Raw genomic sequence first — 24,582 nt, 5'->3', positions numbered from 1 at the left:
TTGTGGCTTTGAAGTGACACTAGAAAGGAATGATAAGACCCAGAACTTGACAGTGAGATGGGAATTCACTTGTTTTATTTTTGGATGTGTTACAAGTTTCAGGACAGACAGGGAAGGTGTTGCGGGTATCTGGAGAAACAGACCAAGATAAAATACTTCACAATGATTTGTTCAAAGAAGAGTGTGCAGCTCTGCAGTTTCTGAATGACAGCTATTTTAAGATCAGCTAGGACTGAGACATATTACACTGCTGTTGCTTGTTCTATGGATAAGCAGCTGACTTTCTTTTCCATGGCTGTCAATTCAGTACATTCAATGAACACTAATTTCACTTTAAAAAAAATTCAATTTCATCCATTTTTATTTTGTATTTAAACAGAATTTCTGTTGATTAAGAGTCATCTGCTCCTGATGCTTCTCAGTCATCACAATCAATTACTTTGGAAGCGATTAGTATGCCAATAAGATTGATGAAATCAGATGAGAACTGCAGGAAGGACATATTAACTTTTAAGAAACAAATATTAATAGAAACATGGTATCAAAATGGAATTTTAAATAATGATTGACAATTGTTTCTAAAGATATTTTTTTCAAAATATTGCAGGCAATATCAGTAGTCCTAGTCCCCAATTTTCCACATCACAAACTCATTTCACTAAGGGCTTGCCTCCACAGGAAAGTTTTACTGTATAGTCAATTAAACCATACAGGTACATTGGCATAAACCCTCCACACAGACATTCTTATTCCAGTGTAAGAGTGGCTTTTTCTTTGGTTTAGTTTCCCAAGAGACAAACTGATAAAAGGCCCTCAGATACTGTAATAAGAATGTTTACGCAGGATGTTAGACCAGTATAACTATACTACTGGTTCAAAATCACACCTTAGCCTACACAGGTATAATTTACCCATGCAGACAAACCCCAAAATACTATCATCTGCATTGTACGTCACAGAAATATTTAGTAAGTAGCAAATTTCCTCTGCAATAGCTTCAATGTTATTTGATTTTTCTTCCTTTCCATTTTTCACCAAAATTTTTTTTCAAATTATTTGTCTGCTGAAATTTAGAAAAGGAAAGGTGCTGATTAGTCAACATTCCCTAGGGCTTTGCAGAAGAATAGAATATCAGAATACTTTTGCTACTATTCTATCTGGAATTTTAATACTATACAATAAAGGAAGTCTACTAAGGAAGAGAAGGAAATATTTAGAGGAAACCATTTAAAACACAGCAACTGAAGTTTATCCAGGTTGGGCCTAGACAGGAAAGGACAGCAGAAGCTAGTGTCATTAAGTAGGGACTTTGAAGATTAGCGTAAGTAATAATCAGAAAGCTTTAAAATGATAAACAAGCAATCTGGTGACGATTCTAAGAGCTTTGCAAGTAAGAGGCTAGTTTGAAGGATAATTAGAGGCCTAACAAAAAATTAAGTACACATTTTCAATAGGCAATCTAAATAAAAATCAAATACTGCCAAGCCTAGATATATGGACACAAATCAAGTAGCTACTGCAGGGAGCGGTTACCCAATTAGCACATGCAAATACTATTTTCCATAGTTTAAAACAGAGGATAATGTTGGTAGGGCATTTGCCCTGAAAGGACCTCTTAGAATTCACTTCCTCTCTGGTCTGTCAGAGACTAGGATTTCTTCTGGAAATGATGCTAAGCCCACCTTTAGCTGAGTATGTGGGAAGATGATGGGTTGGGAATACAGAAGGTTTAATCTGCGGATATTACTTTTATTGTTGAGTTGGCTTGCACAACAGTAATATACAGGCAGATCTGTTAAGTAAAGGAATGTTTTTTAGTTTCAATATGGCAGTATTACAGCCGAGTCGCATCATACGCGCATTTAACTTAAAAACAAATTCAACTATACACGCTTGGCAAAAAAAAAGAAAAACAACAAGATAAATAGTGCAAGCGATTCTGCCCACCATTCCAGAGTGAGCGTGAGATGGGAGACGTGAATCTGCTGTTCCCTCAGTCAGTCTCAGTACCCACGTGCGTCTCACAATATGAGCATCTCGCCATGCTAAGTGTGATTCTAGTGTTTAAAGATACGTATTTTTCGTACAACATGGCCCCTAAACGCAAGCCAACTACTTCATCTGGTGCTCAACCGAAGAAACAGTGATCTGTTCCAACGCTGGAGGAAAAACTGGCTGTGCTGGACTTATTCAGAGATGGTATGTCAGTCTCCAATGTGACATGTAAATGTGGCCACAACGAATCTAGCATCCGTGCCATCAAGATTCGAGAGAGAGAAATTCGTCAAGCTGTTGCATCAAGTGCTCCAATAACTACTAAGGTGACAAGCCAGGTGAGTGATAAGACTTTAGTGAAGACTAAAAAGGCATTAAACTTATGGCTGGAAGACATGAACCGTAAACATGTGCCTATCGATGGCAACACGTTGCAAGAAAAAGCTCATAGCCTCTACGCACTATTCAAACCTTCCACCGAACAGGGTCATTTTGACTATACGCGATTTTCGCCTTACGGGCTGACTTTAGAACCTAACCCCCGTGTAAGATGCAACTCCACTGTACTCCTTTTAATAGATGTGAAGTGCCAAAGTGGGGTGTGTGGCATAAAAAAAAAATCAAAATAAATTTTGATTAAGGAGAAGTTACTTCCCACCGGCAGTATGTTGGTTGGCCATGATCTAGCACCAGTGCTGTGTGCTGCCGTGTGAGTGTGAGGAAGTAAGTATCTGGGTCTCAACTGTGATCTGTGGTCCAGGAACCGCAAGTGCTGTGAAGATGGTACACTTGGCATTTTGGTGAAGGGGGCATCTTGTTTTGCTCAGTCATCAGCTGCTCTGCTTAGCAGCTGTTGATTAGCTCCAGGTAGTACATACGAATGGCCCTACTGGATCAGACCAATGGTCCATCTAGACCAGTACCCTGTCTCTGACAGTGGGTAGTGCCAGATGCTTCTAGCCATTGGAAGTTTAGGGACTCCCACAGCACAGAGTTGCATCCCTCACTATTTTGACTAATAGCCATCGATGGACTTATCCTCCATGAACCTATCTAATTCTTTTCTGAACTGTTATAGTTTTGGCTTTCACAAAATCCCATGACAGTGAGTGCCACAGGTTGACTGTGAATTGTGTTTAGAAGTATTTATTTTGTTTGTTTTAAACCTGCTGCCTATTCATTTCATTTGGTGACCCCTAGTTCTTGTGTTATGTGAAGGTTAAATAACACTTCCCATTCACTTTCTCCACATTATTCATGATTTTACAGAGCTCTATCATATCCCTCCTTAGTCATGTTAGTAGTATGAAGTTCTCCTTATTAGAAAGGGGAGGTATCCTAGAAGATTTCAAGTCTCCTTCAAAAGGCAGAGAGAGTAGCATCCTAAAAGTACTTTTCCTTCTATGGCCTTCCGGAAGGTCCACTGATTGGCTCATCACATTACTGTTCATCTCCAACATATAATTTAACAATAATTTTTCCTTTAACTTTGTTAATTGAATCCATTTTCCAGAAAACAACTTGTTTCTGGGTGGGGAGGGAAAGACATGAGAGGAGAGAGTAAGAATGAATGAAACAAACGTAGAAAAGATTGGTCATTGAAAATAAAGTTGGCTCTATTCCTATCTTACCTTTGCAAGTCTTGCCCTCTTGATGAGATCATTGAGTTTCCGCACAGCTGCCTTCTGTGGGAGACTCTGAATGTCTCGGAAGAGATCCTGGGCTTCCACCTCAAAGAGCTTGCGGTTCTCTGTGTTTTGAAGAGGCTGGGCCCAAAAAGAACCAATGTAGACTCGCAACACCTCTGGAGTGTTAATCACCTTTCCCAGGGACCACATGAGTGCACCATAGACTCTCATCAACTGCTGGGTGTCCACCTGGTCAGCCTTGTTCAGCACCACTCGAATCTTGTCATCGTGGCCTCGGAATGATTTAATAGCCTCCGAGAACTCATCGGAAATATCCAGTTTATGGGCATCAAAGAGGAGGATGATGCGGTCAACCCGCTCAGCAAACCACTGGAGGACCTGGCAGAAGTCATAGCCTGAAGAGAGAGAATACCATAGGATGTCACTAAATTGATAATTCTTTATTAAGGATGGTTTAAAGGACCAGCTTATAACCCAGCAGTAGCAGTTTAAACTCAATTCCTAACCCTAGTGTCTCAGTCCTTAGACTGGCAGCAGACTGTGTACACTCTAGGAATGAAGGACTGCACTGTAACGCTCCACAGCCCACTAAGCAGTCCAAGTCACAAGAATTTTACCCATTCCAATGGTAGCTTTAATGACAGGGTGGGTTGCAGTGAAGAAAAACGAGTGGTGATCTTTAAGACTATCTGGGACAAAAAACAAAAGGAAGTTTAAAGCAAAAACTATTTTAAAAGTCTGCTTGCACAGTTTACAACTCTTGTTGATGGCCTCGCAACAACCCAACTCACTGTCATATTACCAACAGTACTTCAGGAACTCCTCCAGGAATGACACACACAGTCTACAGAAGGAGTAATCAATTTGTGAAATGGCACTGAGTTTGGTCTGAGTGACCCATCTTACTTATATGAGGAACAGGTGAACTGGAAGCCAGTTTTCCATCCCTGTCCATCCTCTAAAATGAAAAATTACTCTGAAGGACAGTCAGAATTCAAGGATAGTGGTGAGGAAACCTGAACAGAATCCAGAATTCAGCACCCAACAGCATTCACCTTTAATCATTGGCAATGTAGGAAGCTCACCATTAAACTCTAATTTTACACCTTCAGACATTTTACAATATTGAATGCTTCTTTTACATTTACTTATGAATACAGACATCATCCAAGCATTACATAACCGTTCTGCATAGATAAGCAAAAGGTCCTTATCTTTTACTCTGTGTTATTATTGTCCCCTGTTCTCCATATTACCAATTTCTTATCTCTACGAAGCAAGTAACACAAAGAGGGAAGAGAGTACCTATTCTAAAATCATTTCATTCTCCCTGAAATAATGCCTGCTTAGTCAAGATAATTCACATCCACATCATAGCTGAAGCTGTTTGCCAGCTGTTAAAAACTTAAAAAAAAAAAAATCACAAGAAAAATAAGTTTACTGAATCATTAGCAGCTATGGTTCCAAGATGCCTGCTGTGAGCAGTAAACCCTCCAATGCCTTCCAATAGGAAATTGGCTAGAGGCAGTATCTGGGAACTCAAAGATATACATTAAAACATTTCTGTGCCAAATTCTGCCATAAAGCACATAGCAGTTGCACCAGTGGGCAGAGGTGGCCTTAAGTCTTTTATTTAAACCATTAAATCCTTAAATTTTACAAGTACAGAGTATATGAAACCAAAAACTAGAAGCTCTAAGTATTTTACTTAAAATCTTCCCAATTTTTGCCCTTAAGTCTAACTCCATTACAAATCCAGCACACTCATGCCAAATAAGATGGCAAGACTATGCTAAGAAATCTTTACTGAGCTCAAAGCAGATTCATGTCAGATTCATTAAACAGTTAAAAAAAATAAAATAAAAAAAGCAAATGCGACATCTCCCATTAAGCGGATTGCTTAGCAAGGAATACAAAATCCAATCCCTTTCCTGGTTACTCGGTCTCTTTTTTCTTACGTTTTTTCTTAAGAGTAGTCAGTTCAGGAGGAGCAGAACAAAAGCCAATGGAAAAAAAGAACACGAACAAGACAAATCCAGAAGATAATTCTTGTTACCCCAAGGTATAACATTTCATCCAAAAAGATTTGATTACTTATCAGTGTTCTTTATAAAAAATATAGAAATAATAGTAAAAAGTGAGGAAAAAACCAACACACAAACCACTTCAATCTGCAACATGAATTTCCTGTCTGAAGGATAAAATTAGGATGGGGGAGGGAGAACCACTCCTGCGTTAGGCAGAATGCCAAACTACCCAAAATATGAACTATATATCACCTACCCTAATCTGAAACATGTAGCAGCTTGATTTGGATTTTTATTAGTTTGGAAGAAAAACATTATTAAGTTATGCATTTCAATCCAAACATGATGCAAACCAGTGAATTTAAAATAGCCATTTTTAATAAAATTTAAGTTTTGCAAAGTTGACTAAGTGAACCAAGCCCTGTTAAAAGATTGGTTGAAAATTTTCCATCAAAACGGTTTTTCAACAGAAAACTGAGTACTGAACTAAATGAACATTGGTGGAAAGTGTTTCTTTCCCTAGAAAAAGTCAACTTTGAGTTTTTGGTGAAAAAAACATTTCACCTTTCCCTTTTTCAATGAAAATAATTTTCATTTTCTGTGGTAAATAAACCCATTTTCTGACCATCTCTAGCAGCTATACAACTTTGGTATAACCATACTAGAAATCTCAGCCATGGTTAAACATTTCAGCCAAATATTTCTAGCACTTTTTTTTTTTAATCTCTTGTTTCACGGAGGCCAAATTAACTATCTTGCTTTATGTGAATTATTGTAGTATGGCCACAGACAGCACTTGCTCCAGTCATTGTCACAATGTGCAGGTGCAGCACACATCCCGTAATTCAATTACAGTCTGTCTTTAACCAGTTCCTCAGAAACTCCACATCTAATCAGATACTTTTGTGTGACATCCATTGTTTTGGGTCTTATAACCCTTCTCTTACCTTCCATTTCTAAGTTTAACACAGTTTCTTATATATTCTTCTGGTCTTCTTTTCACATGCTCAAACCATCTAAGCCTGGATTCCCTCAAATTTTCTATAATTGATACCACTTTCACACTTCCCCTAATTCATGTGTTCCAAACATGGTTCAATCTTGTAACTTACAGCATCTATTTTAACACTGTCATTTCCACTGTATTCAAGATCTGCTCCTGTCTCTTCCTCAGTGCCCAGCATTCAGTCAAACAAAAGTGCTGGCCTAATCACCATCTTGTAGATCTTACTTTTTAATGAGACATTCTCCTATTGCAGATCACTCCCCTCACGTCTCTCCGTTTAGTCCATGCCTTTCCTTTTCTACTTATAAGTTCGTCACTGAGTTCGCCATTATCCTGTACTATCAAACCTAGGTACTCGAACTTCTGTATCTATGGTAATGGCTGCCCTACTCGACTTACAGTTCCATTATCTTCCTACAAGGTATCATCAACTCTACAGACCATATACTCTGTTTTTCTGCCAATTTTCATGACATTTCTTTCAAGTATACATCTCCATCTCTCTAAATCTTCTTGCACTTCCTCTTTATTCTCCCGCATGAGCACAACATCGTCTGCAAAAAACATGTGCCATGGTGCCACTCTTTGGATGTTTTCTGTAACTGCATTGAACACCAATGTAAACACAAAGGGGTTTAGTGCTGAGCCTTGATGTACTCTGATTCTTACTAAAGACGGTTCAGTTTCTCCATCTGCCTTTCCAACTGTGATAACTAGGGCCCTACCAAATTTATGGTCCATTTTGGTCAATTTCACGGTCATAGGATTTTTTAAATCGTAAATTTCATGATTTCAGCGATTTAAATCCAAAATTTAAAGTTGGTGTAATTGTAGGGGTCCTGACCCAAAAAGGAGTTGTGGGGGGTCACAAGGTTATTGTGTTTGGGAGGGGGGTTGCGATTGTGACGTTACACTCCATATGTTATATGGAAATATGCTTATGAATGTGAATATAATGTAACTGGAATATGCTTTATGCAAAAGGTCTCTTGTAAGGTATCATTACAAAGCTTATAATCTACTGAGTGTGTTCATCCTATTTGTAGGTATGTATCATTCTGGTATCTAAAGCTAGAAATATAAAGTATAACTCCCTGAGGTACTATTGTAATTATGCAAAGTGTGAGCCATTGATGATGGTTTAGAATCTTAATCGCTACCATTAGCTAGAACAATTGGTTTTAAATGGCTCTGTTTACTTGCAAACCTCCCTGGGTACATGTGGGCCAGCCCTGGAAGAATGAAGAATAAGGTTTCACAGGACATGTGACCATGTCACAGAATACTGGAATCCATCTTAAACCTGGTGCCTGTTCCCACTCAGCCAAGAACATTTATTCCTCAGGTGCTTGAAGTGGGCATCTGGGTGCTGGAGATGGGTAACCTCGTGAGTGGTTTTCAGTTAAAGTCTGCAGCTTTGGGGGCGTGGTTCAGACCTGGATCTGTGTTGCAGCAGGCTAGCATGTCTGGCTCAACAAGGCAGGGTTCTGGAGTCCCAAGCCATCAGGAAAAATGGGCTCAAAGGTAATTTCAGCACATCAGGTGACAGTCCCAAGGAGGTCTCTATGACCGAACCTGTCACAGCGATGCTGCTACCCTTACTTCTGCACTGCTGCTGTCAGCGGTGCTGCCTTCAGAGCTGGGCAGCTAGAGAGCGGCAGCTGCTGGCCGGGAGCCGAGCTCCGAAAACAGAGCCCTCGCCAGCAGAAGCACAGAAATAAGAATGGCATGGTATGGTTTTGCCACCCTTACTTCTGCACTGCTGCTAGCAGAGCACTGCCTTCAGAGCTGGGCACCCGTCTAACAGCTGCCGCTCTCCAGCTGCCCAGATCTGAAGGCAGCGCAGAAGTGAAGGTGGCAATACCGCGACCCCCATAAAACAACCTTGCAACTCCCTTTTTGGTCAGGACTCCCAATTTAAGAAATGCTGGTCTCCCCCATGAAATCTGTATAGTATAGTGTAAAAGCATACAAAAGGCCAGATTTCACGGTGGGAGACCAGATTCCACAGTCAGTGATGCATTTTTCATGGCTGTGAATTTGGTAGGGCCCTAGATCTATATTATGGCAACAATGGGAAAATGAGTGTGTCAGGCCTGATGTCAGTTACTGTACTGGGGGGGAGAGGGCTCTCTGCCACTTAGGCTTGAAGGGCTTGTGGGTCTCAATCACCTTAAAGATATTAAACTTTTTATGAGCTGCCCTGTATAAGACATAGTACTATTTACAATTAAACATTCTTGCAATGATTTCTTTTTTAAAATGTGGGCTAGGTTCAGCATTTTTCCTGTTAACACTTGTTTGGTAATTACTTTACAATTATGGGTAAAAGCACACAAAATACCAGATTTCACAGGGGGAGAACAGATTTCACGGTCTATGATACGTTTTTCATGGCCATGAATTTGGTAGGGCCCCAGTGATAACATCACCCTCGTACATGTCCTGGATGAGTCTGATATAATCTTCAGGTATCTGTTTCATTCTCATATACCACCAGCTGACTTCTCTCGGAAGATTGACATAAGTCTTCTCAAGACTGATGAATACTACGTGTAGGGATTTTCTCTTTTCTCTATATTTTTCCACAATCCGTCTTAATGCACTGTTGACATGTCTGGCACAAATCCAAACTATCACTGAGCTTTACTCCTCTTCATAGTCTCTTATCAATAACATTCTCCCAGATCTTCATCATGTGGCTCATGCTGTATTATATATTATATGCTATAATTCATTGCAATCATTTGCATCTTTTCACTTACTCCAAATCTAATTTTTTTTTTTTTTTTTGTTTTTAGCAGAACTAGACACAGAAGTTTGGGTATTTTTTAGAGCTGGAATTATCTCAAGGTGCAAAATAGCCAATTTTCTGCCTCCCTCCTCTGCACACAATTTCTAAAACCTTTGGTGCCTTAAGTATCCATCTGAATCCCAGTGAAACGAACATGCAACACTGGAAGCTATTCCCCCCCCCCACATTCATATTAATTCTTACAGTTGTTAAACATCAAGGATTGACCTCTGAACACTACAGCAGCAAAAAAGCCATTGTATTGTCAGAGATTGCTGGAGACATAGGGAAGACACTAATTTTACATGTATCCCATGGTTCAACAGTATCAGGCAGCCAAGATTTTTCTTTTTAAAAAACTATGCCTCCCGCTTCATTTCATATTAATGTAAGCGGTTAACTGTTTATGTAATCCAGGAAGAACTGCTAAATGTGTTTTGTTGTAATTGAAATGGAAGCTTCTCCAGTGCCCCAGCTCCTTCCTTCCCTTCCACTTATTTTCTTTTCAGATCCTGTAGACAACAAACACAACATGTCTGAAATAGCTAGGCAAACATCACACCTTGTGTTACCACAGAACCGTCTCACCTGTGTTAAGGTGCCCACAGCATTCACACTTCCCCCCAGCATCACATGGCTATGTATTTACACATACTGCTGGAAATCTCCTGCAAGTCTAATGAAAGGCTAGATAGCATAATAAAGTTTATGGAATATCTTGCTTGTTCATAATGGTAGGACAATGGTGTTTTCAAATAAATCCAGCTTTGAAAAGTGCACAGAACCTAACCTTGAAAAGAGAAATGTAAACTTTTGTCCCTTTTCAAAGTTATCAGTTGCTCTAGCTTGGGTAACTGGTTGAATTTTCCAAAGCGTTTAATAGAGTATATGGGTAGGTAGTCATGCTGAGGGGCAGGCACCTGGGTGGGTTTATTAATATAGAAGAAAGCTTAATAGTTTCCATTTTAAATTATACAGTTTCTACATTGGATTTTAATCAGTCAACCACAGGATTAATTTTACTTTTTCTCAGTAAGTTAGTAATACTTGTCAAGTCTTTCTTGCAATTATGTTTGCACATGTAAACTGATAGTTAATAGTTAAACCATTCAACAATTGCTTCATAGAAAAAGCTTGAAACCTTTCACTCTACACCCTGAAAGCAAAGAATGGATTTCCTTCCCCACCATGCGCACACACACACAAAATATTACCAGAGAGGTAGACTGCTGCTCACCAAGTTGTCAGCAGGTGACCAAACTTTTCTTTCAGAAATGTCATTGAATCAATCAGGTGACTGCCAATGTGAGTGTCAATAATGATGGTAGTCGTATGATGTGGACAGTGGATAGAGGGCTCAGACTAGCCATCAAATGGTACTAAATTTCACTTAGCAACCTACACCAGTGCAGTACTTCCCCATATAATTTATTTAGTACTTATGGGGAAAAAAATCCAGCTTTTGCAAGAAAAAAAGGTTAAAAAAGGAAAAGTAGAAGGAGACTGAAAGTTTAAAAAAGTTATTGAAATATGAAATTTTGAAATAATGAGAAAAGCGACTCTTCCAAAGAAACAGCACTTTGAGCTGGGAGATTTCCTGTCACACAAACAGAATGTGAACTACTAAATACAAGTAAGTCAGCAATCAGCTCAGAAACAAAAGGAAATGGAAGTTCCTATAGAAGATGAACTGGCATCTAATTTTAGTTTGAAGCAGTTGCTGAGATAAAATATCAGTATTATATTATTTAAGGTTTGGACTGAAATAAGAGAAATAAAACACGGTTATTTGGCTATGAGGGCAGTAATTAATTGGCTATATAAGAAATTGGTTCGTTTGGCCTTAGCTAAGGTCCAATAAGTAGGAACGACATCACTTGTTTGTAAGGGGTATAAAAAAGTAAACTCTGAAAGGGTCATTGCTAGTACCTGTCTGATCAAGTTGGAGCCAACCAACGTGGGTCTAAGCACACCTAGGTATCTTGATCAAATGGTTATAAATGTTTTGTTACTGTTTGGATATGGTAAATTGCTTATTATTTAGGCTTTTTAGGCCTGTTTAGAGCAACTGCATGAATACCATTCAGCCTCTGGATTTAATAGAGGAATTTATGGCTAAATTAGAGTTGTGGTAATACCCTGGATAAATAATAATTTCAACAAGAATGAAGGGGCAAGAACAAACACTCCTAACCCGCAAGAATGAATCAAGGTGTTGCAGGAGAGCATGGGACAATTCCCATCTCTGAAGGAGGAGAACGGCAGTTTTACTGCTAATAGAAACCAGCTACTTGTGATGTGATCCTCCTTGTTCCCCTCTCCTATGAGTGTTGCTGCATGCATTGGAGATGGTCCCATATATATATATATCCATCCTACCTGCGTGCAGTGGAGATGGTCCCTTTTATATTTCCCATTAACCACACGGGAAGGGACCACAGGTTCCTGTGTCTCTCCTAGCTCCAGGGATGAAGAATCCCCTGCTCTGATAGCACCTCCCCACCCCCAGCCCCACCCAGCCCTCCAGTATGGCCTTCCTCTGCCACTGCTAGCTGATATTCACAGGATGAGGGTGTAGGATGGATTAGAACATGGATTTCTGTCCTAGTAGCAATTTTCTTCAATCAGTGCTGGTCTTTGGGTATTGGGGATGCACAGTTCTGTCCCTTTCCATCCCTAGATTGTCTAAAGGGTCCACTGCTAGTTCTCCTCTGTAGATCTTAGCGGCTTGGCTGCCTCCTGCTGCTACTATGGTAGAAATAAAGGGTATGTCTACAATGCAGCCTAGGCCCAGGGCTCACACTCAAGCCTTACCCCTCTTCTGAGTAGACACAAATCATACTAATCCAGGGCTCAGACCCAGGATCCCAGAACCCCACAAGGGACCCTATTGCTTTGCAGTATAGACAGAGACTCACTGGGCTTGTCCTCTGGGAGTCTGACAACACTAAGTATTCCACAGTCCAACTTCCTTTGTCATCTACAGAGCCAATTTGGTGGGCTTACAAGTTTTCCCACACTGCACCATGAACAAAGGGCTAGAGCGGCCACATTTTGGAAGGGTGCTAGGAAGTGGGTGGTTAAACTTGGGCCTGCATAGAATCATGGAAGTGTAGGATTAGAAGGGACCTCAGTACGTCATCTTAGCCAGTCCCCTGGAATCAGGGTAGGACTTAGTTATGAAGGAATAAGAATACATAGTGCAGTGTAGATGCTGGAGCTCCAGGGTGAGACCCCAGGATTCAAGAAGTTCTAACCGGGGATTACAAATGAGTGCAGACGCTCAAGCCCTAGGTTAACAAACCCAGGGTCTGCTAACTCGAATTCTGCTAAGCCTGGGCTTACATTGCAGTGAGTGCTTTCTGCTCAGATGATATCAGCATGGGAAGGGCTTACTTTTGCTAGTGGAGAGGGTAACTCCTAATGGTTTTAAAATGCAACCTTTTTTACAAAGCCAGGGTCAAGCATAAAGCCACTCTCAGTAGCTTTAACTCTCACACAGCTAGTGTACCAAATAAACTTTCACTAACTATTGGAGAGAAAAAATGTTAGACTCGTGCCCTGGGAGACTACAACTTAAATGTCATTGCCAGAGGCCAGTCTCCATTTTCTACAAGGTGTACTCTGTTTGTTAAGACATTTTAGATACAAGTTCATGAGTAATCTGGAATCTTAAATACCATTCACAATAGTACACATCTAATTTAGAAAATCATTCAACAAGTTTATATGGTTTAAAATGTGTTAAGTTAACCTTATTGTGAAAATAATTTATTGTTCATACTTCTCCTTCAAGAAGCAGCTTAGAGAGGCTTTGCACTGCACTGAATTACAGGTCTGTTCTCCACAAAACCCATTGTTTATATAAATGTTTGACAATACAATACTCAAAGTAGACCCAACAGCAGCTGTATTTGCACTGATTGAGCAGTCATTATGTCAGACAGTGGGGCATGTATCTGAACATTCAGTACTTCAAATACATGTGGGTGAGCACAGTGTATTTGCACAACCATACAAGCATATAAAAGGACTATTTACTCATTTGTACACACCTGAATTTGTTGGCGTGTGCATCTACACCAAAATCCCAATTCTTGATTCCTTGTTCGAAAGTAGATGATCTGCCAATCTTGGGATGAATTTACATGGGAGGTTTGCTGTAGAACAAAACCCTGTTCACACTACAACTAAACTGGCTAAAGCTAACTAGTGTTCAGCAGAGCCACATTCTAGCAAGACCGAAAAAATAGCTGACCTATGTAAGGACACAAAGTTAACATTTTCTGCACTAAGTTATTTAAAATTTAGGAACAGAAATCTATCTTCTCTGTCAGTGCCATGTGCACTAGAAACTATACTTCTATTTCTATGGTTATCAAATATTAGGCTACCCTCAAGAAATCACAATGTAATTCATATTATTAAGGAAGAGATAATTATTTTTAAATACACGAAGAGCTTTACATGTCAGAGTTCTTCCTTCTCTATGTTCAATGAACAACAAAAGTACCTTAGAGCTGCCATTTACAACTGGCACTTTGGTCACATTTAATACACACACACAAAATCCATCTATGAGAGAACAGGGAGTGAAAATGCAGGATGTTCCAGTGACACTCAGTGTACTGATTTAGCAGATAAGATATTACAACAGTTTTGAGACAATGCGTTACAGAATAGAGTATAAAACTTGTACAAACTTCTTGCTCATTTCCCTCTTTCAAAAACAGCTTTTTTCTACCATATTTAAGAATCATAAACCAGTGACGACATGGATGAAGATATTTACCAGAAACAAATCTGACTATTCACTGCCCAGAATGGCATGTTAAGTCTACGTTTGGTCTTTGCAGAAATTTATTCTGTTTAGTTTTTGAGTTTGCTATTCTTATTTCACTTCTACAAAATATATAGCAGTAATATTTGCTAATCCTAGATTTCCAACATTTCAGCATCATTTAGACAGTGGAGCGACACCTTACTTGTAGGAGGGTGTTTGTTTTTTTTGTTATTTAAGTAGTTTTGAAAAAGTAGACAGGTCTCCTACAAGCTGTATTAAAAAGCCATGGTCTAATTTTTTGTACAACTTTAGTTTGCTCCCTTTCAACTACAATGCATATATCATAATAAAATATCTGAAAATAACATTTGGGAGCTTGCAGTACTAGCCAATATGTGCTGATGAATAGACATGTTGGCTTCATAGGAGTCAGAGATACCTCTTGTTAATGTAGACTATATTGTGTCAATATGGCTGAGAATCTCTGTCAGAATAGAGATGACAGGAACTTGGCAGGATGTAATATCAACAGTCCTCTACCATATTGACTTAGTAGTTCATCTCATAGCTACTATAAGATCTGCTTCCACGAAAAGAGGAACAACAAAGGACAGGTATTAATTCTCCATTTCCACTTTTTTATTACTAATAATAGCAGATTATTTTAAGTGAATTAGCTAGTTGAATTTACTAGTTATACTCTTCTTAGTACAATATAAATGTAAGTATGAAACACAAATAAACTACAAAAGGCAAAGGCAAACACTCAAAACGTAGGAAATGCCTGTGCAACTTTAATTCCAACCCCTTGTGCATATGCATTATGATGCAGTCTTTAATTACATGAACACATGCTACCTTTTCCACATGACATTTCTTAACTTTTGAGTGCTTAACTTTGCAACCTTAATATTCTTTTAATGTAAGTTTTTTGTATGTCATTTCTGAGGTTTTTAAAAAAGCAAACTGAAAAAACAAATTCCATCATGTGGCATCGTACTGACACAAACATGGGTCATGAGCAAAGTTGGAACCTTTAGTTTAATTGCGCAGACCTCTGACACTTGAGCTAATGAAGTATCTTCTCTAGACTAGAGGGGGATAAGAAATTTTGCCAGGGGGTTTCATCTGTCCCAATCCTGTCTCTTCCCCACTCCTTGTACAAGTCCAATTCTTCTTGCCTACCCAATCCCAGTCCCCACTGCTCAGGCTTCTCAGCCCAGTCCCAGTCTCCTCACCAGTCCAAGATCTCCCCCTCCCACTCCAACTCCTTGTCCCTAATCTTCCTACCCAGCCAGTCCCAGTTCCCTACTCCTGGCTCCTCATTTGATCGGTCTCTCCCCTCCCCACCCACTGGTTTCCACTCCTAGTCACCCTCCCCACGCTCCTCAACCAATTTCAGTCCCCTCTGCACCCCAGCTCCTCACCAAACATATCTTCCCTCCTCTCATGCCTGTTCCACTCCACACTGGTTCCTAGTCCCAATCTTCTTGTCCAGTCTATCTCAGACTCCTCTCCTTTCCTGTCTCTCAATCCTAGTCTCTTTACCCAACTAGACTTAGCCACTCTACATCCCGCAGTATCCCAGCTCCTTGCCATATCTCAGTGTTCCCTGCCTCCAGTCTTCTGACTCCCGGCCCACCCTCCTGTTTCCCCTCACCAGCTCCCAGTCCTTTCCTGGCTCCCAATACCAGTCTCCTTGCACAACCACTCCTAAACTACCTTTCCCCACTGCTGCAGTGCACAATCCCTGCCTCTCCTCCCCCTGACTCGCAGTCTTCTTGCCCAACAAGCCCCAGTTTTTTCCTTACCTCCAATCCCTGTCTCACCAGACTCCTTTTTGTAATCTACTCCTTTCCATCCCCTCCACATTCTAATCAGATGGCTTCTTCTTCCAAGCTGCCTGAGCACTGACAGGAGTGTCATTGAGACCACAGGGGAGACATACTTTCTGCTGCCAGTTCCAGTGAATTATCTCCCCCCCACCCCACAGCAGCCATTACTGGTAAAGCCTGGTTTCACCCCTGGAGCCCTGGGCTGGAGGGAATATGCTCAGTCGCTGTGTGGGGATGGTGCAAGCGCAATATAGTCAGTTCTAGGAGCTGTGAGGGGATGAAGCATGCTCAATCACTCTGCTGGGATGGTGAATGCTCAGTCTGGTCAGCACTAGAAGATGTAAGAGGCGTGAGAACAAAAATCTTCAGAGATTTTAGTTGCTAAAAATCGATGAAGTCTCTATTGAGCATGTGCAAACTACAATTTTTCAAATAACTTATAACTTGGCCAAATTTAGGTGGAATTTTCATAGGGGCAGCAAAAGCCGTTTCACAGAGGCATCCCTGACACAAAAGCCAGCCTCCCTGCCAAATTTCAAGTGCCAGGTCCAAAACATGGAAGTGATAGAGCATTTCAGAGAAAAGCTCTCAAATTTTTAACATGGGCAAAGAAACCTATCTTTTCCTCGCTTTATTCTCCGAAATAGCTAAATCATTTGGTTGAAATTTTCCAAAATAATTCAGTCTGAGGTAGACATCAAGCATGGAAAATTCCAGCTTGTTTAGGTTTGGCAAAGTGGTAAGCAACTGAAAAATATGGTAACAAGTATCAGGGGAGTTGGTTAAAAACAGACGGTGCTATCAGCCTCGCCTATAATTATAAACCACATATTTATAATTTACATTATTCACACTATTAAATGTAATCAATATCTGGAACTACAACACTCATTTACTATTCTTCTGAAAATCCACCCAAATTTGGGCAAGTTATAAGCCTTTGAAAAATGTTGTGGTTTGCATGCTCAATAGAAATATCATCAATTTTAGCAAATATTCAGTGTGATGTTAAACTACTTGAAGTTTCTTGTTGATTGTTTCTTTAGTTTTATATATATTGAGGGATTGTGTTTGATGGACTCGGAAAATTAAACAAAATGTTTCTTTTCTTTTTTTTTTAATTAAAGTGTTTTGGTGTATTTCAGCACAACAACAAAAGCCCCTGCACCACTCAACATGAATAGAACATTGATCCCAATCTCTACAGCTAACCTCAAAACATTGATTGCAACAGACTTTGTAATATTTGTTCAGCATAGAGATGCAAAAAGAGACAATTTACACACAGGTCTCCCACATCACAGTGGAATTTCACCATTTCCAAGCTACTGGAGCAGGCCCTTAAGATTAGTGGGACCAATTTCCCAGTACAGCAGAACAGGTCGCTAGAGGTGTTCATTACTTTGACTGCTTCAACTCACCTCTACGGATGCGCTGTTTCTCTCCTGAAAGAATGCCGGGACTATCAATGATGCTGATGCTCTTCAGAACCTCATTAGGTAACTGAGCACACATGAACCTGCAGGGAAGGAGGAAAGAAGTTATTTACAGCAGCTCTAGTTCTTGGTTAGATTGCTTGTAGAAATCCCCTCTCTTGAGTGCATGTACCCTTAACAAAGGTGGACCTCTTTGTAAAGCAGCGAACACTGGGGTCACTGTACTGCCTACCACAAATGTTCAATCATGAGATTTTAAAAAATAATACTTTTGGTGTTCCTTTTTATTTGCCTTTGAGTTTCTGAAGGAACACTTCATTCACATTTTAAAGCTTTTTTTCTGCAGCAATCAGAGCCAGAAACTTTCATTTTACTAAAAATACCACGGATAATGAAACACTTGATAAAATCATGAGGGATGGCAATGATGGGTCACACACTTGCCATGGCAAGAAACCAAATGCCGGGTGCGAAGTTACTGCATAGATACAGCTATGGCCCCAGTTCCTTTGCATTTAGTAAAAATCCCAGACACACTCAAAATCTGAGGAAGGCATGTAGAAAGCTATAGAGACAGCAGATCTGTAATAAACTGTCAAATCAAGAGAGTAGTCCTGCTTAAACATACACACAGAACTCCAAAGACCAGCCTTACACAACACTGTGATACAAAGTGCTCAGGCAGGGTGCTTCTGACCTGGAAAAACATAGCTGAAGGCCTTTAGGTACTATATCATCTGCAAGTTCGTAACAGGCTTCTATGTAAAATATGAGCCTCTTTGACACTTTTCAAGTGCTGATAAATCTCAATGGAAAAGCTATCCCTGTATGTCAATAGCAGCCTAGGAGACTTGCACAAGACTTGCCTTATCTAGATAGTAGCTCAGGGCCCTATCAACAACTGGAGAGTGAAGCCTATCCCCTTCTGGTAAAATGTGTAATATAGGGGAATAAAATACAGACAGGCTAATTGTTTCAAATGGAGGGGAAAAAAATCACCTTCAGAGCTCTGTTTATTTAGACAGAAATTTAGCAGGTGAGTAGGAACATCTTATCCTTATGGAACACTGTAAGGAGAATCAGCCAATAGGTCTTGGATCTCACGGCTGACATTAATGATATCAGTAATAGGGTCTTCAGAGACAGCACAGTGGCCATTCTCCCAAAATTTAAATGGTAATGCCCTCAACTTGGCAAGTAGTGCCCTCAACTTGGCAAGTCCCAAGACAGTGGTGCTTCTGATAGTAGATGTCTGAAGAAGGAAGATCTTCAAATAGATAAAGAAGCGGATATGCTCTGTATGTTCTGTACTGTACTGTGTGGAATTCATGCCTCCCTAACAAAACATACCGCAATCAAAGTCAAAATGTGTTAGTATAGTATGGTCCACGCAGCCAACTGCAGAAATTTCAACTCCAGATGGAGAATATGCTCCTGCTTCTAAGATAGAAGATCTGGAAGATCCAGGAGAATTGGAGGGACCCAGTTAGAAGCTATCAACAAAACTCAAGCCTTGTCTTATTTTCCAGGTGACCTCTGGAAGTAATGATATTGGAGAGAATGCACAGAGAAACTCCTTGCTTTTATCCATTAAAAGGCATTGCTCAGGAAACCAAACTCTGTTATACCTGTCTGTCATTCCTTCTGATTCAGAAAGACACAACCACCTTGACTTTCCAAAAGCACATGTTAAGTAAACAACATTATCTCAGTATCTCCTATAATTACTATAGAGAATACAAAGGAGTACTAAATATAGAAAATGCTGCAAACATCAAAGTAGCCTTATATATTTAAGTAAAGGTTTTGCAAGTTTACGTGCTGCTTTTGAAAGGTCAGTGAGACACTGCTATTAAAAAAAAAACTTTGTCCTTCACTTCCAACAGCAGAGATAATAAAGGAAACAATGCACCAAAAAGCACAAAACTGACCGGATTCTGAGGAAGAACACTAAACAGGCATCAATAATCAAGGAAATACAAAAATATAAACTATATAAAATATCAGATGCAAGATTTGAACCCTAGAATATAAACTAGATGATCACGAGGACAAAAGGAGAGCAATGGGCAATATATACAAGGTGAAAACACCTTCTTTTATTAGAAATATTGTAGAGACTGAATTTTTTCTTAATCCACGTACTTTCACGCTATCTCATCTTTCTGTAGAAAGCCTGGCAGCTGTTTAGTATCAACTAGAAAATTCAGCATACATCTTATGAGAAAGAAGAACCTTTATTTCAGCTGAACAATGCTACAATGTTCAAATTTGTCCACAAGCCAAATTACATAAAAGCAGTGACAGGTTGTACAGGCCAAACAAGAGCTATAGTTAGACGTGGGGATAGCTCTGCAAATCACACAAGAAGCATTAATAGGGTACAGAAGAGGACAAGTTAGAAAAGGAGTGAAAAACAGGAGTACAAATTGAAGTTAGAAATGGCTGGCTGCAGTTTCTAGATTAGTCCATGACCTGAAGGCAAAGTGGAGCCAGGTTACAAAAATATTTCCACAAAGGGTAGGTCAGACTAATATTTCATATAAAAGTTTCAAACGGTAAATGTAACTATATCGGCGTGATCATTTTAAACTGCTTTTTATGACAAGTTTTAAGAAAAAGCTATGCTATGCACCTGAAATGCAATAAATCCTAGTTCTGAGATAAGTTTCAAAGCACATTTGTCTCATACACACCTTGCTTTTGTACTTAACTGTTCAGGAGCAAACAGACATGCACTAAAAAACAGGTTTACAAAGTTGTTGTAAATACAGTGTTGCAGTGCCATAAGTCCAATAATGAAAGTTTCCTCCCCATTAGCACCATATATAGGATTTTCATTCCACATTTTCCACATTTGAAATTAAATATACAAGTATAGAAACACAAGTACAAGCAGTGATATCAGATTATCACTGCAAGTGAGACGTCTTCATCAGAACAGAATAAACAAGAAACCTTGGGTATATTGCAGAAAAAGTCTTGTAGATGGACTTGTATGTTTCCAGAACACTTGCCCACCCTCTCAAAAGATAATAAATCAAGAAGGAGCAAATAAGTGTCATGCTACAAAGATCAATTTACCAACATATACCATCTTCCATTTCATGCCATTCCTGATTTGAATGCATCTCCTTTGCGTACAAGTAGAGCAGTGGCCCTTAGCAAGAACGGACTTGGTGAAAACTGAAGCTGATGTACATTGGTCTGGAAATCAGAAGTGAACCAAATTTATAATTATTTTGGATTGCAACAATTTTAGAAAGTCTGCCTAAAAAGCAGTTGCAGTATCTGAAACTGAAAACTAAGTTTTACTTTACTGGCAGAAAGCTACATTCAATTTTATTGAATAATCCATATGTAAAACTATGCTGAGAACATCAAGGCTGCTCAAAGCAGCAATCAAAACTTGTTTTTTAAAAAAAGTAAATTAAGGTTGCACTTACATCCTTAACTCTGCCTTCTGGTGTACACTGTATGCATCACCACATAGCCTTTTGCCTACATAATCACATGAAGAAAAGGAGTACTTGTGGCACCTTAGAGACTAACCAATTTATTTGAGCATGAGCTTTCGTGAGCTACAGCTCACTTCATCGGATGCATACCGTGGAAACTGCAGCAGACTTTATATACACACAGAGAATATGAAACAATACCTCCTCCCACCCCACTCTCCTGCTGGTAATAGCTTATCTAAAGTGATCATCAGGTTGGGCCATTTCCAGCACAAATCCAGGTTTTCTCACCCTCCACCCCCCCACACAAATTCACTCTCCTGCTGGGCACCACTGAAACTGAAGTTCTGAACAAAGGACTGAATGACCCATCCAAGCTGTGGATGCATTCCAGAGGGACTTTCAAGCCAGTGACTCACCAATACTGCTAACAACCTGATACATGGACTTTGAAGTCTTTGCATGTATGTAAAATGCTTTACCGTTTAAAAACTCTCTTTTTGTTCCTTCTTTTTTCGTTATAATAAACCTTTAGTTTTAGAGACTAAAAGATTGGCTGGCATGGTATTTTGGATAACATCCAAACTACTATTGACCTGGCAATGTGGCTGGCCTTTGGGGTCAGAACATTTTGTATAAGTGAGCAGAGTTTTTAAATAACTTCTCACTTTACTGGACCTCTGCACCAATTGGGAGCCAGAGAACTGGAATGCAATAAAGGGGGCTGTGTGATTTCTTTTCTTCTGCTTCTTGATAACCAGTGTAAGGGATCAGGAGTATAGTTTGCAACTTCAGTGTTAAGCACCAGTTTTGGGAGAATCTGTTCTTTTTGCAGTCTGCACTGACATTGACATTTTCAGTGAGGGCTACCCCAGGCAATCCGGGTCACAAGGGGTCCTGGAGTATTGGGATTGGAAGGCTGTTCCAACCAAAGGGAGCAGCAGAGCAAGGCCCAAAAAGATAGAAAGAGAAAAATAATAAAATGGGATGCCAAGACTGTCAATACCAGTAATGCAAAGGGGATGAGGGAAGGAAAATAAGTAACAAGATCTGAGATACAGGGAAGGTGGAAGTTACACAAGTCCTTGAATGCAAATTTAAGAAGTTTAAACTCGATAGTTTAAACTACGTGGCTCTGGGAAGGAGGATAAAGGAGTATGAGGCGCAAGTGGTGTTCTCGTCCATCCTCCCTGTGGAAGGAAAAGGCCAGGGTAGGGATCGTCGAATCGTGGAAGTCAATGAAAGGCTACGCAGGTGGTGTCGGAGAGAAGGCTTTGGATTCTTCAACCATGGGATGGTGTTCCAAGAAGGAGGAGTGCTAGGCAGAGACGGGCTCCATCTTACGAAGAGAGGGAAGAGCATCTTCGCGAGCAGGCTGGCTAACCTAGTGAGGAGGGCTTTAAACTAGGTTCACCGGGAGAAGGAGACCAAAGTCCTGAGGTAAGTGGGGAAGCGGGATACCGGGAGGAAGCACGAGCAGGAGCGTGTGAGAGGGGAGGGCTCCTGCCTCAAACTAAGAACAAGGGGCGATCAGCGGGTTATCTCAAGTGCCTATATACAAATGAATAAAGCCTGGGAAACAAGGAGGGAGAACTGGAGGTCCTGGCAAAGTCAGGGAATTATGATGTGATTGGAATAACGGAGACTTGGTGGGATAACTCGCATGACTGGAGTACTATCATGGATGGGTATAAACTGTTCAGAAAGGACAGGGAGGCCAGAAAAGGTGGGGGAGTTGCACTGTATGTAAGGGAGCAGTATGACTGCTCAGAGCTCAAGTATGAAACTGCAGAAAAACCTGAGTGTCTCTGGATTAAGTTTAGAAGCCTGAGCAACAAGGGTGATGTCGTGGTGGGAGTCTGCTATAGACCACCGGACCAGGGGGATGAGGTAGACGAGGCTTTCTTCCGGCAAGTCGCAGAAGCTACTAGATCACACGCCCTGGTTCTCATGGGCGACTTCAATCACCCTGATATCTGCTGGGAGAGCAATACAGCGGTGCACACACAATCCAGGAAGTTTTTGGAAACTGCAGGGGACAATTTCCTGGTGCAAGTGTTGGAGGAACCAACTAGGGGCGGAGCTCTTCTTGACCTGCTGCTCACAAACCGGGAAGAATTAGTAGGGGAAGCAAAAGTGGATGGGAACTTGGGAGGCAGTGACCATAAGATGGTCGAGTTCAGGATCCTGACACAAGGAAGAAAGGAAAGCAGCAGAATACGGACCCTGGACTTCAGAAAAGCAGACTTTGACTCCCTCAGGGAACTGATGGGCAAGATCCCCTGGGAGAACAACATGAGGGGGAAAGGAGTCCAGGAGAGCTGGCTGTATTTTAAAGAATCCTTATTGAGGTTACAGGGACAAACCATCCCAATGCGTAGAAAGAATAGTAAATATGGCAGGCGACCAGCTTGGCTTAACAGTGAAATCCTTGCTGATCTTAAACACAAAAAAGAGGCTTACAAGAAGTGGAAGATTGGACAAATGACCAGGGATGAGTATATAAATATTGCTCGGGCATGTAGGAATGGAATCAGGAAGGCTAAATCACACCTGGAGTTGCAGCTAGCGAGGGATGTTAAGAGTAACAAGAAGGGTTTCTTCAGGTATGTTAGCAACAAGAAGAAATCCAAGGAAAGTGTGGGCCCCTTACTAAATGAGGGAGGCAACCTAGTGACAGAGGATGTGGAAAAAGCTAAGGTACTCAATGCTTTTTTTGCCTCTGTCTTCACGAACAAGGTCAGCTCCCAGGCTACTGCACTGGGCAGCACAGCATGGGGAGGAGGTAGCCAGCCCTCTGTGGAGAAAGAAGTGGTTCGGGACTAGTTAGAAAAGCTGGACGTGCACAAGTCCATGGGGCCGGATGCGTTGCATCCGAGAGTGCTAAAGGAGTTGGCGGATGTGATTGCAGAGCCATTGGCCATTATCTTTGAAAACTCATGGCGGTTGGGGGAGGTCCTGGATGACTGGAAAAAACCTAATGTACTGCCCATCTTTAAAAAAGGGAAGAAGGAGGATCCTGGGAACTATAGGCCAGTCAGCCTCACCTCAGTCCCCGGAAAAATCATGGAGCAGGTCCTCAAAGAATCAATTCTGAAGCACTTAGAGGAAAGGAAAGTGATCAGGAACAGTCAGCATGGATTCACCAAGGGCAAGTCATGCCTGACTAATCTAATTGCCTTCTATGATGAGATAACTGGTTCTGTGGATGAAGGGAAAGCAGTGGACGTGTTATTCCTCGACTTTAGCAAAGCTTTTGACACGGTCTCCCACAGTATTCTTGTCAGCAAGTTAAAGAAGTATGGGCTGGATGGATGCACTACAAGGTGGGTAGAAAGTTGGCTAGATTGTCGGGCTCAACGGGTAGTGATCAATGGCTCCATGTCTAGTTGGCAGCCGGTATCAAGTGGAGTGCCCCAAGGGTCGGTCCTGGGGCCAGTTTTGTTCAATATGTTCATTAATGATCTGGAGGATGGTGTGGATTGCACCCTCAGCAAGTTTTCTAATGACACTAAACTGGGAGGAGTGGTAGATACGCTGGAGGGTAGGGATAGGATACAGAGGGACCTAGACAAATTGGAGGATTGGGCCAAAAGAAA

General features: G+C 40.7%; 1 protein-coding gene across 1 annotated transcript in view; it reads right to left on the bottom strand.

Annotated features, from left to right (window-relative positions):
- EHD4 (EH domain containing 4) overlaps window positions 1–24,582 on the bottom strand; it is a 60,138-nt gene that overhangs the window by 15,580 nt on the left and 19,976 nt on the right. Inside the window, exons 3-4 of the mRNA XM_084632741.1 lie at window positions 17,511–17,608; window positions 3,627–4,039 (exon numbers count right to left, since the gene is read on the bottom strand). Coding sequence (XP_084488867.1) covers window positions 3,627–4,039; window positions 17,511–17,608 — 511 coding nt within the window. The remainder of the gene's footprint in view (window positions 1–3,626; window positions 4,040–17,510; window positions 17,609–24,582) is intronic.

Source organism: Lepidochelys olivacea (genome assembly GCF_965140295.1).
Source record: "Lepidochelys olivacea isolate rLepOli2 genome assembly, chromosome: 6".
Classification (NCBI taxonomy): Eukaryota; Metazoa; Chordata; order Testudines; family Cheloniidae; genus Lepidochelys; species Lepidochelys olivacea.
Note: the sequence above shows the minus strand (reverse complement) of the source record. Positions and strands in the feature narration are given on the sequence as shown.